At 41.0% G+C, this 20,830-nt stretch overlaps 1 protein-coding gene across 1 annotated transcript in view; it reads left to right on the top strand.

Annotated features, from left to right (window-relative positions):
* Positions 1 to 7,140: 7,140 nt before the first annotated feature.
* bcor (BCL6 corepressor) overlaps positions 7,141 to 20,830 on the top strand; it is a 48,955-nt gene continuing 35,265 nt past the window's right edge. Inside the window, exons 1-3 of the mRNA XM_079425819.1 lie at positions 7,141 to 7,862; positions 15,906 to 15,985; positions 16,809 to 19,817. Of these exons, the coding sequence (XP_079281945.1) occupies positions 15,983 to 15,985; positions 16,809 to 19,817 (3,012 nt within the window). The 5' untranslated portion in view covers positions 7,141 to 7,862; positions 15,906 to 15,982. The remainder of the gene's footprint in view (positions 7,863 to 15,905; positions 15,986 to 16,808; positions 19,818 to 20,830) is intronic.

Here is a 20,830-nt window from a genome sequence, read left to right as displayed (position 1 = left end):
CATGTTTTACCTGTACATACTGGTGACGGATCTCCTTCACTCTGTCGCTGTTCCGTTCAAATGGCACATTGTACAATTGTTTCATGTGCATTTCATTTCTCCTGAGCACTCGGTCAATTGTAGCGATTGAAACAGATTCAATATTCCCAAAGATGTTGTCATCCTCTATAACAGCACTTTGTATCTCACCATCACCATTGCACAAATGGCTTCCTCTTGTTGCGGAGTAAAAAGGGGCCCTCTTCCACCTCTGCAAGGTTGTCTTGCAATCCTATGTGGTGCAGAGTAAAATTACAGTAAATATGGCAAATCTTTACTGTAACACTACAATACACTAAATCTGTGATGCAGTAAAGCTGTAAGTGTAAATGTAAAAAGTGACAAGTTCTTGTCCCACTGCAAGCTTCATGTATGACACAATGACAGTAGTGCAGTGCAGATTGTTTGGTGCTGAATTAGTCCATTTATACACACCTGTTCTCCCGACGAAATGTTTGAATAATTGAATTTACAGTGGTTCTCCCAACATTTGGCTGCACCCTTCGACCAGCCTCAGCCATTGTGAGGCCGTGATTGGCAACATGATCCACAATTGTAGCCCTGATTTCATCAGGAATCCGCCTATGTACTTGGCCTCTTCTTTCTCTTCCCCTGTTTTGTTTTGTCCCCTTCCCCACCGCACCCTCACCCCTCTTCCACAAGGCTGACCTTCCATTTATGTGTCACAGTATTGTAGAAATGGTACACACTATGTCCTGCTTGGGTCATATAAGCTTGTGAAGTGGGGGTTTATGGGATTCAGCTCTGAGTGATTGTAGAGAAGTGGCTTATCATTGGTTGCAACTAATGCTTCACACACCCCTTCTCATCAGTGAAAGCTGAGGTTCACCTGAGAGAAATTGTTCAATTTAGGAGACATTTTCAGGAAAAAAAAACATTTAAAAAATTAGCTTGACAGATTTTGACAACTAGTTCAACATTTTTGTATGTAATGACTCAAGCAATGAAATGAGGACTATTAGTTTTATATGGATTGACTATTCAGCATTCACAAGTATAGTTAATTTTGACTGACATGACATAAGCAAATGATAATGTTATAAAACAGCAGAGAGTTGTATGAAAGCAATTGATGCATGTCCAAAAGCATTTGCAATTTGTTGGAAGGAATAAGAAACTGCTACTATGATGTGCACAAATGACTAAATGTTCTGGAGGTTGAACTAACTGTTGTGCAAATGTAAATAGTGATGTGAGAAATGCACCAAAGCGACTGAGAAAAACTGTAAATTACAACAGTTGAGATAAACTTTAAATACTAATAAATCATAAAATGTTTGTATTCTGTAGGGTAAACACAATTTGTGCACTGTTAATAGTTACATTATTTTTGTTTTAAAATACATATTTAATTGAGTTTTAAAGATTGCATTTGTAGCAAAATATGGATGTTCTCGTCATGCCTTAGAGAGGTATCATGGAATGTAATTGCAACAATATTTTTAATACAAATAAAGTGGTTATAATGTGAATATAGATTTTATTTAACATGTACAATTTTATTAAATTGTTTAAAAAAATACATATTTTGTTATATTTAAGAAAAAAATGTTTCCCCCAAATTCATGTCTGTGGTGTTAAAACAGTGGATGTCGCCCCTTTAAGAAAAGGGGGGGTTCTATTTGGACTACTTCCTGTGTGTAAAGGTTACTGCAGGTGCTGGTTGAACTGAGGGGTGCATGGGGAGCATTTCTTATTAATTTTCATAAATTTAGCTAAACCTCTGACAATTTCATGTGTCACACTTTATTAGTGTCTGTGGTGTTATGTTGATCTGACATATTTTAATCAAAATTTTGATAAATACATACTTATTTATATTTCCAAAATGTCCCCTGATGTTGAAATCATCATGATGGCAGCCTCCATTCTAGAAAAGTCTGGATTTAGGCTGATTTGTCTGTGGTGTTTCTGTCTTTCCTGGTAACACCACAGAGCCTATAGTAACTTGCAATATAAAGTCTGTGGTGTTATATTATGTCTGTGGCGTTACTTCAGAATTACACAGACATAAGTGATTGTCACCAATGTTTGATTGAAATGATTTAAAAATCTAAATGTTCTAAAGCTTTCATTTTAATGGATATAGCATATTAAACTAATTTGAAATGCATAGCAATATATTTTATTAGAAACAAACAAACAAATTCTGCCTCTCATTTGCCATCCCAGTTGAAGAATGACCCATTTAATTTTTTTTTTTTTTAACTCAGCCAGTCTTTTTTTACTCAGTTTTTTTAACTTACATCTCTTAGCTTGTAGCACATACCAAATGTAATTTCTGACAGGAATGAAAACGAGGCTGTGAGGAATAGAAGTAGCTTACGTTCAATGTTTTGTACTGTTAATTAACAACATACTGATAGTTGAATCAAAAGTAGACAAAAACTTGGTAAAACAGTTTTTAAAAGCTGTGAAATTATCTCAGAGTCAGACATTTGTCCTTTATGTGCCATTTAAAGACCGTCTATCCCTCATAGCCTCGTTTTCATCCGCATGAAATTCATATGGCGTCTAACTTCAAGATTAGATTCTGATTAAATACTTTAATAACAGGCTAGTGTATAATAATTCTGCATAATCAGAGCATAAATAGGCTACACTTTGATTTGATTCCATCTACTGCTACAACTCAAAAGCCAGGATAAAAAAACACTACTGAAGTTAAACTAGCAATTTGTAGGTCATAGAATGTATACGCATCCATTTCTTGTTTTTATTAGCTATTTGAATACAATCTGAGGAGCATGATCTTGCATTTCCAAGCCTCATATCGTTGATCGTCCTCTCCAAGCTTGCTGGTTTTCTTCTGATATCCTCTCTATCCACTTGGAGGAGCTCTTGGTCCGTCACTAACCGCTCGTATCGAGCCGGCGATCATTTCCAGCGCCGCTGAGATTATTCTCAAGTGTCTTCTAACGCAGACCATCACCATATGTTCGGCTGAGAAGCCTTATATGACTCATGATATTTCAAAATAAGTCAATAAGTCACCGAGTAATATATTGAAAATAAGGTCTGGGTTGAAATAGAAGTAAAAGGGCTGCATGCACGATAGTTATTTATATAAAAAATATATATCTTGGTGAGCTCAGATTCTACTGATGATGAATCAGACGTTGAGAATATGTTTGGTAATTAAATCATATATAGGGTACTGCTGCATATGACAAAAACATGGTGTCTTACTTTTCAAAAATAGGCAATATAGAGCTGATGCACAATTTTTATATTTAGCTACATCAAAAACATGGAAACTGGCATTAAGAAAGTGTACATTTGAACACTTTTAACATTTTCAACACTTTTGTTTATTTCACAGTAGCCTACACATTTTCTGCATGCTCTTTAAGTTAAGTCATAAATGCTGTATGCATAAATATATACCAAATAAACATATAATTTGAATTACTATAATAGTAAAAGAGCTTGTTACACTTAAATGATCCTATACGTTCAAAACGCACATAGGCTACACACATCATTTGCGTTGGTCTTTTAGTCAATAATAAACATCAAAAAAATCACCCACAACATAATCCATTTAACATGATCGTTTCAAAAGCACTGTTTCCCGTCTCTTGCCCGCGGAGGAGATTTTGTCCCGCATAGTGTCTTGTTTGAGGTCCATTCTCGCCCTGAGCAGCGGCACTGGAGCGCGCTGAGCGCGACCCCGTGACACGCCTCCTCTGATTTTCACATGCCATTAGGTAATTCAATAGCAGACAATTAGACTGACCCAGCCATCGGCCCACCCAACGGGACACTGCCGACACAATGACCCTGATAGGGCAACGCTGCAGAAGTCTGCCTGGAGTTCCGTGTCATCCATCTGAGCATGTAAATGATTAATTACAGTTATAGACAAGTGTAAGATATTATTAGATACATATAATAATTATTATTATTTTAAAGTTATATATATATAAATCATAAATATTTTAAATATTGTTTCAGGGTTATTGTATGTGAAGATGAAGGCTACCTTTTAATAAATATATTATATAAAAAAAAGAGAGACGACAATATTATTAATAATAATATTATTATTATTATACATTTTATTTAAATAATTAAATTCTTAAATATTTTATTGTTTATTTTAAAGTTACAATAATAAAACATTGTACCAAGGTATGCCAGCACTTGTTTTTGACAATTTCGACCTTTTAATTCGTTTTTTAATTAATTGTTTTTGTATTAATAATAATAATAATAAAATTACAATCTTTTTTTTAATTTTTTTTTTAAGTTATAATAAAACATTGTACCAGGCCATGTATGCCAATAAAAACTTCATTTATTTATTTATTTTACAATTTTGGGCCTTTTTTTGTGCAAATTTTTGTGCAAATTTAATTTTCAACAATTTCGGCCTTTAATGAGAGTTTATTTTTCCAGTCATGTTTGCATTTTGGATTTTTTTATTGAATGTATTTTGAATAGGCCTAGCTTAAAGCAATGTAGAGCTTTTTATCTTTGTTTTAAAATATTTTATTTTATATTTTTAATATTTTATTTTATTTATTTACCAGGTCAATAAATAGATAGATAGATAGATAGATAGATAGATAGATAGATAGATAGATAGATAGATAGATAGATAGATAGATAGATAGATAGAGGCACATATTAAGTATTTCTGGAGCAATTATTCTACCGTTTTCACAAGTGCAGACGGTGACCCGGCCTGTTCTCTGCTGGTCTGAATGACAGATCACGCTTGCAAGTGACAACGTCTCGATGAGCGGATGAGCTGATGGCCACTCACTCGTCTCTTCCCCTTCCTCTGTCTCTTTATTCCACGAGAAAAAACGCGAAGCACAGCGCCTCGGGCACTGAACACAATGGAGAGCTGAAGAGGGTGGGGGGGGGGGGGGGGGGGGGGGGGGGGGGGGGGGGGGGGGGGGGGTGGGGGGGGGGGTGGAGAGAGACCCCATGCATGTACAAATGAAGGCTGCATGGGGGAAGGTAGGGGCGACCTTGAAGAGATCAGATTAAACAACAATACAAAAGCCCACCACACTCTTATGTATTTAGATTTTAATGAATGGGGAGTGTTTGTGTCAGCTGAAGAATTCTAATATCCTATAAAGCCCTCGCCGTGTTAAATTAGGCCTAATGGCCTGTTTATTTCGGGATTGATTTTAGGAGATTCGGGAGTGCCCGTTGTTTAAATATGTATGTCTGAAAACATCAACTCAATATATTCATACTCCCATAGATTCTCACGTATTTGAGCGTTGCTCTCAAAGACGCATTGTCTCTTTCTTATCAGTAGATATCGTTGTCTTTTATTATCTCTTTAGAATTGTACATTTTATAGTCTTCAAATAGTGTCTGTTTTGATTGAATTTGGGTCTCATTTGCTACTGGTAGTTGGATGCTAGTTGGACAGTATTTCATACTACAATATTTAGCCTAGATAAATTACTTGAGAGACCCAGATCAATAAGACTGTGAAGAACTTATTAACGTCATTTATTTAGATGGCCATCCAAAACATGCCACGGTACAGCTGGACCTTTATTATTTTATTTGACAAAAACACCAACGTAGTTAGACAAAATCATAGAACTTAAAAATATTTTAAATGGCATCATACTTTAAAACATTTCTGGATCATGTCATCTCTATATCCTACAGAATTGATGAATATGTTCATTTTGGATTATGTTATAATGTTATACATAAATTAAAGTCTGTTTTTATAATTTATACTAGACTACATTACACTATATCTCAATTCCCGAATTTTGTTCAAACACCAATCGTTCGCCTGTGAATATAGGACTCTGAGCACGTTCCCGAGGTCTGTTAAGCGCGTTCCCCAGCGCTGTGACCTCCAGGTCGCCTCCCCCGGGATGATGCTTGCGTGTGGGGGAAGGGTTTGCCCGTCAGGCGGTGGCCAATACATCCTCCGTCAAAGCCCCGAGCAATCCTGTTACACACGCAGCTCGCGCGATTATCCTGCTCCAACAGCCTCTCGCGAAGAGCGGCCACAAACATCAGTCATGTTTACGAATGTTTTACTAAAACTAGTTCTTATTTAAATGTAATATACGTCATCCTAGCTAACATATTAATGTTCTAAATGCTGTAAAAATGGAATGTTTCAAACATTCAAATTTAGGTTCTGGGAACTTGCTAGGAACTTTGATTATTAGGCTAATCATTTCAGGATGAATAGTTATTGAACGTTTGAGTAATTTTGTTCCCAGGTTTACAAAAATGTTCTTATTTTTTCATCTTTAAACAATGTTGCACTAAGAACGTTTTCTTGTGAAAACTTTCATTAAACATTTGAATAAAGTTTATTTATTAGCACATTAGCACCATTAATGTGTACTTTTAGCCTAAAATTTGTCATGACAGGGTCATTTTAAATAAAACTTTGGCTTCAGCTGCATATTTCTAGGCCCCATCGAAGTCTGTCATAACTTTTTTTATGCAAGTGCAATTCTGATCACATTCCAATAACTAACTTAATGATCATTTAGACTTTTTAACAACAAAAGTACAACCACAATTATACCTGCTACACAAAAAGAGTAAAGAACTGCATCCATTTTATTTTGAGTACGTCTTCATGTGCTCAAAAAAGTGAATGAGGGTTTAATGTGTTTAAAGCGTTCTGTTGAATATGATTTTAATGCTTGATCAATCTTATATTGAAAATTTAAAATACAAATTTGTTCTGCTTAAAAAAAATTCACATTTATATCTAAATTAGCTATTTATAAGGTTTAAAACACCCTATAAATCCACCTACCACCTCCTTCTCTCTTTATAATATAAGCCAAAAAAAAAAAAACGTTTTGTGGTTTTCCAGAAGCCTCTCAGCGGCTCAGTTTTGTTTACGGAGCCCGTGCGCTGTGCGAAACACCCCCCTCTCGCTGTATTCTACACGGGCGCATCGAGTCGTACTGGAGCGCAGCCTACTGGGTTTATGGTAATTGCGGTTGTTCCCCCGACTGGCCTTCTGGGTAAGAGAGAGAGAGAGAGAGAGAGAGAGCGAGCGAGGGAGAGACAGGCGTCTTGCGCTCAGCTTTCATTCCCCGCTGCACGCGCTTACGGAGAGACACGCACACACAAACAGCAGTCGCGCAAAGCACTCAGCGCGCCAGGGATATCGCGTATCGGAACTGGGACAAAGAGACGGAAAATTTTCCGCGATCGGTCCGTTAGATTAAAGAGAGAGAGGGGAGTTCGTGTGGCGGTTTTGTTGCCAGTGGTCCGTAAATGTGCATGTGAGGACCGGCCCGTGCACACACGAGCAAACACACTGCTGCCGTTCTCGCGGCGTGGCTCTCGATCGCTCGTTGTCTCTCCTGAGCCCAACATGGCGCTGCGAGGCGTCATATAGCAGACTGAGTTCAGTTCAACCAGAGCCCCAGGGATTTTTCGCCACCTGTGCATTCACGCGATTCGTGTCGAAGCAGTCCTCCTCTTGTGAATCAAAGGAATTACGTTGGACTGCTTTTGCATGGATGTATATGGAGCTCCTATTCGTGTTCACAGTTTTTCCAGGAGTGGATATTCGTATTCGGCAAGTCCGGAGATACTTTGAACTTCTGAAGGACTTTCTTTGAAAACAAAGAGAAAACTAGGGATAATAGACTGATCTGAGTTATATATAGGCTACATAGTAATGCAGCTTTCAAAAGGAGCATCTGATCATCTTTTGTTTTAACGGGAATCTTTGCATATCTTAAAAACTAAAAGAGTGAAAACTTGCATTTAAAGAGGAAACCCCATACTTTCCGTGAGACTAGATGAACAACAAGCATCACTACATCCAAGTAAGGACGTTTTAAGGTTTATTATTGATGTTTTCCATGTGTTATCTATGTTTGTTCCGTTGCATTGTCCAGTGTGGACAAATGCGTTTCGGCAAAGCTAAAGAGGGGTTTGTTTTTGATACCTAAAACTATTTTAAACCACGAACCTTCGCATATAGACTCCTGTTTTGACATTTCGGTGTAAAACTTGTTTGCTGATAAGTTTTCAACATTTTGTCTCTGAGCTGACTGGTGTCGCGCTCGCGGCGATGCTGTTGACATTTCTTGCTGATGGTTTGTGTTTGTATCTGAATATCAGACATTGCTTTTCATCTATATAATCTATTTTTTTTCTGTCAGTCCGAGGACCGTCTTCACGAGCTAATGAACCATTTCCCATATTACGGGACTTTCCGTTTTAGTAGCTGACCTTTTTCACTGTGCATCACAGCCTATTCATAGCGAAATCAAATAGTAGATTTGTGGAACTGTTGGTTTCTGTGAAATTCACGTGTGTTATGTTTTTTTCATGTTGAGTAATAAGACGGCAGCGCGCGCTCACAGTGGCGCGTGGACTTTCTTTTTCCGATCGGGATATACCGCGCAAGCTATTGATTTCGCGAGCCTCGCCCTTTTATATGACGGTTGCTAACCTCATGAAAATTACAAAAATTATCCCTTTCGGTCCCTTGCAAGGCTCATAGAGAACAAGAACTGGATGTGACCTCCAAACAAGTATATATACATGTTTGGAGGTCACCTCCAATTCTTTCTTTTTTCAGTGAGCTTTGTGAGAGGACCCAAAGAAAACGTTATGGACAGAAGCTTGAATTCATATGCAATGAATGAAATGTTTCTTGTGGACCCTGTGCTTGACATTGAAGCGAGGTAGTCCTCATTATGACCGCTTTGTGGAGACTCTGTAAGTCCTCCTTTTGTTAATAGACACGAATGTTGCCGAGACAGTTCGCGACCTTCTTGCGCTCAAAGTTATTCGCTGTCGGGTTGTGTCCGGGACTGGAGGAAATGACTTGGCCGGTCCCTACTAAGTGAAGACACGGACAGTTTTGTGTATAATCTATCATAGAGCTTTGAAGTATGAGAAACCTCTTTGTCCTCGACAGGCGCGGCCGTTTGGACATTAAGATCCGTATTGACGCTATTTTTTCTCCACTTCAAACATTTCACTCACTATATCACGCAGACTGTCGTGCGATTTTCTAATAACAGACATTGCTGGGTTGTCGCACCCTGATGCTTGCTTTGTAGGAAAACCTCAGGGTTGAGTCCGAGTTGTTAAAGAGCTGTGATGGTATCCGGAAACTTGTTGGTTTAATTCCCACAAGGGCAGATCAATTAACCATTATCACTGTGCCTTGAATAAAACACCTAATCCCAGGTTTATCTAGGTTGACTTGATGAGTGTTGGTTAAATCACCCGTGATAAAAAGCTGTTCAATTAGTATTTGTAAAGAGTTTAGACAAAACAGAAATAAAATTGTTTCGCTAAAGTGAAGATACGTTGTTAGTTATGCTGAGGCAAACTTAGGCCCCTAGTTACTGGCCTGCGTTGTCAAACCCGTGGGTTAATTTTTCACAGGAGTCTCGTTTCTAAATGCTTGCGACGTGCTATTCTGCATAATTAAAGCGCTGTGGACGCTATTAATCAAACATGTCAGAGCGTATCCGTATAAATCCTGGTGGAAAGAAAGCCCTGGATCCATCCATATTTTTATAGGCTTGTCTAAACGGCTACCGCAGATTTTTTTGGCATCCAGTGTTTTATCTCGACTCAATCACACTTGTCAATTTTAAAAGTGCATTTCACTCTTAACGTGTGCTCAAGTTGTTCCACAGCAGCTCTTGTTACGGACTTGTTTGAATTGGCCCATTGGATCAATGTAGGCTATAACTTTTTGGCTCATGTAGGCCTAGATATTCTTCTGAAGAACTAGACCGTGAGAAGTTCTTTGTTGCCCTTAAATGTGAAAAATATGAAATCACAAAGCCCTTTTTGCTTCTAATTGGAACCTTAATTGGTGTGAGTGTACACACACACACACACACACACACACACGTTGGTTTTTGTGGTTTATGGGGACTCTCCATAGGCGTAATGTATTTTATACTGAACAAACTGTGTGTGCTATTGCCCTACACCAACCCTACACCTAAACTTAGCCCTCACAGGAGACTTTGTACATTTTTAGATTTTCCAAAAAACACCATTTAGTATGTTTTTTTTAAGCCTTTTGAATTACGGGGACATAGGCAGTGTCCTCATAAACCACCTTCATATTGTAATACCTCATACCCATTATACAAATTTGTGTCCTCATAAACCACATAAACATGCACACACACACTCACTGAAGCATTCAACTGAATAAGACTTTTTACTTTGTAGCAAATCAAACATTGCAAACTTTATAGAGTGGAACTAATGACAAATTTAATGTTATATAAAAGCTGACAATCTGCTCATTATTTGTTCCAATCTGTTTAATACAACATAATCGAAGCTTCTGTATAGCGGTTCAGTTTTTAGTCTTAAATGATCCCCACTTTTAAGACTTTTTAGACCCGCACTATATTTCTACGCATCCATTTATTTTTTGTTCTTAATCTGTGTTTTGTTGATGCAATTAAATATTACAGTGTTTCTATACGAACTGGCACGAATAGCCTACTGGTTGTTTGCACCGTTTATTTCGTCCACTCCCTCGACTCGCCCTGCCGGGACCCCCAGCTCTCCGGGTTTGTTTATTTATAGCCCGTCAGCTCAGTGTGAGCTCACGCCTGCATGGTGTCCTCACCCACGGAGCCTGTCTGCTGGAGACAGACCAGCCTATATTCCGACGTCAGCGTCAGATTTGCAAGAGAGAAAGTGTGACATGTCTGCCCCCCCGTATTGTAATGCTCTATACATGTACCCGCGGTTGGAATTTAGACCGACAAGTCATGGCCTGAGTTAAAGCGGTGCCCCAGTTCACAGAATATTTGAAGTGATTGATGTTGGCCATGAATCTGGCGGAAATCATAATGAGCCACATAACAGAGTTTGGCTGCATTAGAGGTTACGAAGATATCCTATGATAGAATATTAGAGGCCAGCCCACTGCGGTCAGTAGGCTATTTTTGCTGGTTATTTTGTGTTTAACCAAATATATGAGGCCTTAACGCTATACGAAGAATTAATATTTTAGTCTGTTTAAATATGTGGTTGAAATGTGCTCGAGGTGTAGCCTATTATGGTAAAAATACACAAAAAAGACAAGTAAAGTTCTTTGGGACAAAAGGCTTATTTTCTGTTTATTTTAGACGCTTTATAATATATATTGTGTATTTATAACAACTTATGCTATTGGTTAGAATATTAGTTTGCGTCTGGAGCTGTCAATATATAGACCCTTTGCACATCTGTCAAAACAAATCAATTCATCATCTCTTAAAAAATAATTTGCAAAACATTTGGGCTAAATATTTTGCGTTTAACACCTAAGCACCCGCGAGCAGACATCCTCACAGAGTTTATTTCTTTACTAAATCGTATTGCCAGAGTTTGCTTTTGTCTTGGCAGTCCGTCTGGCTTTATTCGCCAGCGTTTTAGTTCGTGTGAGGGTGGAGAGATGCGCTCGGATCGGATTTCGGAGTTTGGCTCCCGCTGGAGACGTCACGGTTTGATTGAAGTTTCTTCTCGGTCCGAGTGGTCCCGCGGGACGGCGCGCGCTGAAACGGGAGAGCTCTTCTCTTCGCTTCGCCGAGCTTTTGTGCCACAGCAGGAGCCCCGGCGTGCACGGATCGCTGCGCGCTCCCGGAGCGACGCCTACCCATGGATACATTGTTTTCTTTTCTTTGCGCTGCGTTTCTTTTTTTTTCTCACACGTTAAAAGCTGGGTTTTTGGATACAAATATACTGTATTGGAGATAATAGTATAAAGATGTGGTTTGAAAATGCCAGTCACTTTAGGTTCTACTTGGAACCGAAAAGGAGAAGCGCAACTTCCACAAGGATGCTTTTTTTTAATATATATATATATATATATATATATGAAATCCTTTTCATCCACACATATATATATGAAATCCTTTTCATCCACACATTTAGCTATCCATATTAGACGTTTAAATATTTGATCTGCATTCACATGTGGTCTCTTTTAATAACAACAAAATGTGTCACCTAACACGTCTGATAGCAAGATATAGGCTATATTAATGAGTAAAGTAGGGACGAGGTACATAATCTGCTCATCGTCTCGTGCACGAGCTAAAAACAGCCTTAGTTAGGGTGTCTGGAATTAAATAGGGTACGGGAATCGTAAGAAATGTGCCTGTTTTGCGTCCTTAACTCTAAATGAAAGGTTCTTTTAGGACTTATATATTAGAAAAATATATATTTTTTCACATCTTGTCATCTCATGAGCCTTATGAACATTTCTTGGTTCATTTCAAATGGAAGTTGGAACATGATTAATTGTAACTGAATCAGACTAATTCAGTCCAACTGAATCACAAGTTAATTTGACTCACCAAAAAGATCCGGCTCAGAGTAATTCATTCGATCGTGAATCGTACTGTACGTTTCGCACTGTAAATTCAGCAGTGAGGTTCTGGTACCGCTGAATATTCGTGCAATAAACACCATTAAAGTGCAGGGTTCGATCTACATCGGCGGAAGGATGCAAGTTCAAGAACCCTTCACGGAATCGAACGTCACTAGGGTTTAAAAACGGAACCGGAATAGCAGTTCTCGGGTCCCAAGTCTCTGAGAACCCAATTCGTATCGATTTGTATTCGCAAGCAAGAAGAGAAAAGACAGACAGAGAGAGAGGGGGTTGGCTAGAGCCAGCGCTGTAGTCTCTAGAGTACACGCACGCAACCCACCATTTCAGAGCAGCACCGAGCGCTCACGCGGCAGACGGGGAGGTGAACGAGAGAAAGGAATGGCTGCGGGGGCCGCACGCGGAATGTGCGCGCTGCCAGCGCATGGGGCTCGCAGCAATTCGTATCGCCTCTTGCAGCTGAATGCCTGCAGGCAAATAATCACTTTTGTACACGTTGTGTCTTAAATATCCGAGCCCTGCCCGCGGAATGCTTTGTTTTTGTCTTTATATATATATATATATATATATATATAATGGGCCAGCCAATGCATGTGCGCATAGAAAAATTAAAAATTGTGTCTTGTGTTGTAGGCTATAGGGATGCGAAACATGCATGTTGACTGACTCTTTGACTAAAAGATACAGATAATATTTTTTTGTTTGTTTGTTTGACAAATATAGATTGCTAAAGATTTGTTATTTTCTCGAAAAATTGTGTTTTATAGCGGGCAATTATGTCCCATGGGTTTTTCTTTTCAATCAATACTTGTACATATAAATATTATGAAAATAATATTTCTCCCAGAACTAGATTTTATAAACTGAAAGTTAAATAAAATTAGGCTAACCTGCACATTCAATATATCAGTATTTAGCCTACTGTGTGAAAATGTGTCATTTTTAGTCAGGTGTGTCAAGCGAGAAAATATTAGGCTATTTAAATGTGTGCATTTAAGACAGTTCTAAGATACATAATATGCAGTGTATGAAATTAGCAACAATGCACTTCAAAAATGTTTAACATGTCATTTCCATCACAGAATGCTAAACGCAACAGTAATTTGAGATGCTGCACAAATGACCTTGCGGTGGAAGTCTTTATAAAAGTATTTTCTCCTTAAAACTCAGTGTTTTTTTCTTTTTCTTTCTAATAATAAGCCTATGTTTGTTATCTGCTGCAGAAGTGCATTTTCGCTCTGAGTTTAGAGTCATTTTAAAAAACAATAAATATTCTTTATAATTACCACAGAAAGTGTCAAATGGATCACATACTACGTCTGGGTTTGACCTTCGCTAATATGTGATAATCTTGGATAATTTATGTACGAGTGTAGGTAATGTGGACGGTTATACACCCGGAGCATCTTGTAGCCTATGACACATTCATTTTCAGTTAGACATTGGACGCTTTGCGCTTAAGGTAATAAAGATAAGCTCATACCTTTCACAGCAAAGCAGTTCTCTTTGAAATGGCGCGCTTTAATGAAAATATCTTCTTCACATAAGGCTACATACCTTTTCATAAGTTACGGAGGCATGCGATGCATTTTAGTAGGCTATAGGCCTACATTTCGCGTGTCTTGAAAAGCTTCTGTACTTGTATTTCCCCCTTCATTCGGCTTTGTTTTTATCTCCTGCTTACGGATATTATAAAACCTTTTACTGCCACAGAGCAGTAGAGAGTGTCGGCGCGGCGAACGATAGGCTTGGCGATCTGCCACAATTGGAGAGCTGATGGCGGGGCCTCTGGGGCTCCTAGGTGGAGATCTCAGCGGCCTTCGTTTCTCTGCACTTGAGGCCTTACTGCAAAAACTCACACCTCAGGAGCTAAACATTTAACACTCTCTTTCATGCTCCGCACACTTTATAACATCATCTCGTGTTCTTCTATCAACAACACCAACCTGATGCAACAGCTTTCACGCCTGCTAGTGCCTTTGGCTTATCCGTGCCACACTGTCACGCAAACGTCTTTGGGTAGGCATTGAAAATAATTATTTTTACTTGTAAAATATACTAAACATTAGGACTATAGTTGTTTTGGTCTTTTTTATTCTTGTTTACCAAATGGCAAATTCAAATAGCCTTTGGCTAATTCTGGTACATTTACAGGAATGTTTTTATTAATGTACAATGTCCCTGTCAAACTAAATAAATAAAAAATAATAATAAAAAAAGATGAAAATATCTTTCTTTGTTAATGTGCTTATTTTTAAAGGTTTTTTTTTTTTTTTTTTGCAGTTCATTGTTTTAGTTTTTATATAGGCTATATATCATCATTTGAATGTGTATGTATGTATATATGTGGGTACTTTTTATTTGCTTTATAATTTTGCGCATTACCTGCACGGTCTATTAGCTTTGAAGTGAGCGGAACATTATGTACAGCGTTTTTTTTTCTTGAACAACGCAGCGCGCAACGACAGGAACGACAAACCAACTTTGTTCCTGCTCCAAGCATTTAATAATGGCGGGGCTAAAGAACGTAAAATACGTAGCAAAGTTTAACCTTTGTATAGTCTTTTGTTTAGTTTGAAAGCCAAGGTGATTAGAAACAAAGTAGCCCATGCAGCTGATTCAGTGTTGGCTCACCTGCATTAAATGGCAGACAAAGCGCCCGGCGAGCTTGGCTTGTGATTGATGTCTTTGAGAGCGGAGGTTTCTTTCCTTAGTGGGGGGTGAGTAGCCCTCTTACCGAAGCGCCTCTCAAATGCATAATGTCCTCGCTCCCGCTGGCGCAATGAAAGCGCGGGTCACAGAGGAGACGGAAAATGAGAGCGCAGAGAACGTGACTGAATGGCCAAGGCGAGTGGGTTTCTGCTGCGCTCCCCACGGCAGGGTCGGATTAGGCTTTGCGAGTAGAGGAGCATGGGGGAAGGGAGGGACACGCTCCGGGAACAGGGGCAGAATTTACGTTTATTAAGTTTAATAGCGGTTTAATGCTGGTGTAGTTATAGAACAATAATTCAACTTTACATGTAAATGCAAGCGGGCTACTCACGTGCATGTGCTTAGCCTGAATGGCAATGCATCTTTTACTGTTTTGCATAAATGCAACTGCTTTTAGTGATAGATTGTAATTGTATTAATACATTCTGTTTATGCATTAAAGCTGTTGTGCAGCACAGGTTACTATGGAAGTGATGCATGCACATCTGTGTGTGTGTAGGTTGGTTTGATTGATGACAGAGGGCAAACTGTCTCACTCCTTCAATAGCAGCGACTGTGGCCATGTCTCTAGATAAGCTCTGGGTCTGCGTTATTGAAATCTGGGGTCTGTAGAGCCATCAATAACAGAGGCGCAGCTCGCCTTCTCAACAAAGCTCTGCTCTAATGTCTTGCCAAGCTGTGGGGCTGGGCGGCAGTATTTTTGATTTTGGGGGGAGGGGGCGGCTTTTGATAGCTGCTTTATCCGCTGTAATGATGATATATAAGATCCTTTTTTTTTCTCCAACAGAAAATTATCCTTATGGAATGGTGAAGACCAGGGAATCTGTTGAGAACTAACAGAGAAATAGAGTCCTCATTCAAAGCATGGTAAGCATTTCATTTAATACATACTCATGCATGTAAACAACAGATATTCTCTTTTAGTTAGTCAGGTGTGAGAACAGCTTTGTCATTTTTTTTTTTTTTTCATAGAGAGACAGACTTCAGACTATCCCCTCCCACATTGAAATATATCAACCTGTCATGCTTGCAAAGAGTGTAATCACCTGTTTTCTTGCATTAGAATTTTCCATTGTTGACAGATGCATTGTCTCAGAATGCACAAGCCAGGACTGGCATAATTTGACTCCCAGGTCGCTCTCAGGTATTATGGGAAGACCGATCTGTGCTGTCTGCCAGACTGCCCAGAAAGCATACTGCGTTTCCCGCACTATAACCTCGCTGCAGCTGACATTTAAAAACGTTTTCTGCATTCGCCTGTTCTGACCTTGACTAGTGCAATGTGTTGTGATGTTCTTGTAATTTCCTATTAGCTTTTTTAAGGTGGTGGGAAAATCATTAGATAACTTTGTATGAATCAGTTTGCGTTTAGAAAGTGAGATGCTTTTCTCTCTGACCTTTTAATAAGAAAGTCTGATGTTTATATAAAATGACCACTTGTGGTGTCTGTCATGTGCTGTGATTCATTTTTGTGGTTCTTATCACATGCAGTCTCTTATTTCAGTGATAAATCTTCCCTCTCATTTAGTGAAGGGCGATAAAGATTGGATGGATTGAACCTGCTGTTAATCTGTATTGGCCTTTTGTTCACTTGCCTGTTCGTTGTCTGAATCTTATTGTTCTTTGTTTGTTGTCTTCTTGTGCACTCCTTCTCCCCCCACCCTTACCACTCTCTGCTCTTTTGTCCCAGGTGGATGCGAGTACAACCTGCAGAATGAACCCTCTCAGTGCACTTGGCATCGATCGGGCCAGCCTGATGCGGGAGAGCCTCCATGTTCACGGAGGGATGGTTTATCCACCAGGAATTCGGAACCTGGCGACCGAAAAGGGCTATGTTGGTGACAGGATCCCTGATTTGCTCTACAAACCAGATTTGTCTCTCGACAGCAGAAAGACTGCAAACAGTTACATTGGACTTTATAAAAGTTCCCCTCCTGGGATCCAAAAGCCGCTGGTTGTGCCTGTGTCTGGTGCAGATGCTTTAGGGTTGGACAGACGGGTCATACCAGCAGATAAACCCCCAGAATTGAGTCTCAATGGTGGTAGCAGCTATCTGCGGGTTCCCTGGATGAATCCCTACCATGAAGTTGGAATGTACTCCTTCTTAGACTCCAGTAAATACACTACTTTGAACATGTATAAAGCATCAATCCTGTCACAACCACCACCTTACCTTCCCCAGCATCTGGCCTACCAGTCTCTTTGTGCAGGAGCAGGAGGTAGTGCAGCTGGTGCAGAGCGCTTGTTTTACATGCCCCCCTACCCCCCTGCACCTATATCTTCGCCCCTTGCTCCTCCTCTCAGGATCCCCACTGCGACTGTTGCCCCTACTGCACTGTCACCTATGATGCACCACCAGGACAAAACGATACAGAGTATTGGTCCAAGGATTCACCATGAGCCCTCAGCATTTGGGCAGCAGACCATTCATCAGCAGACCCAGCCCCACCACCAGTCACCCAGTGATAGGCAGCACAGCAGCAGTGGAAATAGTGCCAGCAACAGCAAGTCCATCCGGACCCCATCCAGCAAAAACACAAGCAGCACTTGCAATAATGTTAGCAACAGTAGCAGCGTTGGTGTTAGCAGCAGCTCCAGTTCCATAGTCTCAGTAGATTCATGTCCTTCACTTGTAATGCAGCCGCCCCGCCCTACACCACGCCCCTCTCAGCCGCCTGCACCACCACCACCCCCTCCCCCACCTCTTGTGGATAGCACTATGGATTTCCAAAAACCTCTGTACAGAAGTCCTTCCTCATCCTCATCATCTTCACCATCGGTTGCTCACCCTGTCTACATTAGCAGCATGTCCAAAGAGCTTCGCTCTCCAATTCGGCCTACTAGCCAGAAGCCTAAATCCAAAGAGGCAACCATGGAGTCCAACAGAGGTATGGGGAATGAAAGAAAGAGCAGCAGCTCACCTGTTAAGACCTCTTCTGAGAAACCACCTCAGCAGGCGCCTGTTACCAAAGACCCAGCAGACAAGCCTTTAGACCTGTCTGCCAAAATCATGGACTTTGAAGGACCTACCAATGGGTATCCCCCAAAATTAGAGGCCTTAGCCAAGCTTGGTTATTCCCCTACTGCCCGATATGGACTTCCCCCAAACAGGGAACTTTTAAAAGAAACACTTTCTCCATCATCCTCCACAGTAAGCACTTCTTCTAAAACTCCAGAAAGGCCTGAGATAATTAGCACTTTACCATCATCTTGGGTGGTGCCAAGTCCTACCCAGACAATCAGCTCTGAGGCAAGTCAAAACAAAGGCTCCAGCATCATCAAGAATAAGAATCTTGAACATGTGGTGCTACAGTCAAGAAGTTCCTCTTGTGCCAGAATTGATGACCAAAACAATGGCTCAATCCCGAGTTCTGCCCCTACTGTCATGACTACAGCATCTCGGCCATCATCTGTCTCACCTTCTCCCAAGATTAATGGAGAATGGCCAAAGTCGGTTCCCACCCCACCAGAAAAGACCCCAACAGCTACAAAACCCTCAAAGACACTCAAAAAACCCGAACCCCCTGAAATTGGCTTTAAGCCTCAGCAATCACATTTGGAGAATGGACATGCTCCAAGCCACCTCTACATGCCTCAGGGTGAAACTTATCTCCCTCCCAGCTTAGCATATTCTAACAGATATCTCTCATACCCAGTACCCGAGAGTCTTTCCCTTTCCCACTTGCAGTTGTCAGGAAAAGGGCCAGTGTACCCTCATCCAGTTCTACTTAGCACTAACAGTCTGTATTCAGCACGTTTACAACCCAAACCCGGCATACCATATGGAATCCCACCCAGTCATGCAGAATATCTGACCTACCATGACTCACAAGAGATGGTCCATCCACTAATGTCTTCCCACCTGCCCCTGGACCACAAAGTCACTGAGCGTCTGGAACTGAGGCACAGACCCCTAGACAAGCCTTGGCATCACGATGAGGCTCCGTACAAGCGCCAAAGCATCACTGACACAGACTCAAGCTACAAATCTGAGAGGGAGTCAGAGAGGCAAGAAGTTTTAGGCTCAAAGTCTCAGAGCAAGCCTCACATAGTGAATAAAGAGGAGATTGTCTGTATCGACCTGGTCCAAGATGACACAGATGGCAGTCCAGAGCCAGACAAACATAGTGCCATCGATGCCAAATGCAAAGAGCCAGCTAAGCCAGTCGGCAGTGGGACAGGGATGGGGAATAAGAGTGGCAGTAATTCTGAGGGGAAAGAGCCAGAGCTCATGCAGATTTTGCGCTCTGGCCAGGCTGCCGTATCCTGGCCAACCGATTCAGAGCGGCGGGCAGAGGTATGCAGTCTGCCTCGGCCACAGAAGCAGTCTGACTCTCCTATGCACAGCCAGAGTGAGGAAAGCTCCTCTGAGCATAGCCCACTACCTGACATGTTGGAAGAGCAGACACTGCGCTGTGCCAGAACCTCCGGCGAAAGGGCTCGAGCTGATGGTGCTGAATTCAAAGTTGATCGGCACCACGCTAATCGACAATATGCGGACCTGGGCAAGGATGTACCAGAAGATGCAGAGTCCCTTGAGGATGAGGAGGAAGGACATGGCTTGTCGAAAAGCAAGAAATCCAGCTTGGCCAAGAGAATAGCCAACTCCTCAGGCTATGTTGGCGACCGCTTCAAGTGCGTCACCACTGAGCTGTATGCGGACTCCAGCAAACTGAGCCGGGAACAGCGAGCCTTGCAGGTGAGTTCTGCAATTCTTGTGTCGGCTGGGATGAATAGGGAAGTTTGTGCAGTTTTGGAGCATGTCACATGTCATTGTCACACTTTCAGTTTTGAGAAGCATTCAGATCCCTTAAGGTCAAGTAAGAGTGCTATAATGTAGGAACACTTCATATATTTTTCGTTCCCTGGTCAACTCTTCATGTACCAGTAGCTATCATTGAATTAGATAAAGTTCCCAGTCATCCTGAGATTTACAGCTTCTCTTTAAAAATAGCTCAATGACCTTAGTTCCGGCTTTGAACGGGCACTCATATCTAACTTCCACACTCTGTTATATTGAACGCCTTGCTAATTACAGATCTTCGTAACCCACCCTCCCTCTCCTGCTCTCTCTTTCTAGCAGTTTTTGGGCCCCTGCTGTGAATCTGTCAAACAGGCTTTAATGGCAGCAGTTCTACAGTTAGCATGAGAGAACTTGGGTGTTTGTACAAGAGCACACACACTTGAGTGTGTGGTTCAGTCAACAGCTGAAAGGGTTAACACAAAGTGCCGTCTGTGGCTGCTTTGCGCAGTCGTGCGGAAGCTCAGCTGCTGAGTGTTTGTGTGTGCGCGTGCATGCTGTGGCCTTGCTAGCACATAATGCTGCAGGCAACTGTTAACCTGCAGGTGAGCCCTGGAGACCGGTGTGTGCGTGTGTGTGCGGGGCATACCAAAACATAATCGCACACCCTTTCCTACATGTTTCCATCTTGCACTCCATTCCTCTCTTTACACATGCACACCCTTAGGCCCCCACTAGCCATGTGCGTGGTGGCAGCCCTCCCAGCTTAAGTGAAATCCAGCCCATTCTTTCCTGATGGGGAAGATTAGAGTTCTTACCAGCAGCAGCGAGCAGAGCACTCGCCGACTGGCAGAGTCATTAGCGCACACACACATAGTCGCGCAGCGGAGGGAGAGCAAGGGAGAGGCTGATGGAAGACAATGTCCTAATTTCAGATAGCCCACACATTTTGGAAAGTCCTTTTTAAATAA

Source organism: Barbus barbus, assembly GCF_936440315.1.
Source record: "Barbus barbus genome assembly, chromosome: 9".
In the NCBI taxonomy this organism is placed as follows: domain Eukaryota; kingdom Metazoa; phylum Chordata; class Actinopteri; order Cypriniformes; family Cyprinidae; genus Barbus; species Barbus barbus.
This window is presented reverse-complemented; position numbering and strand designations above follow the sequence as displayed.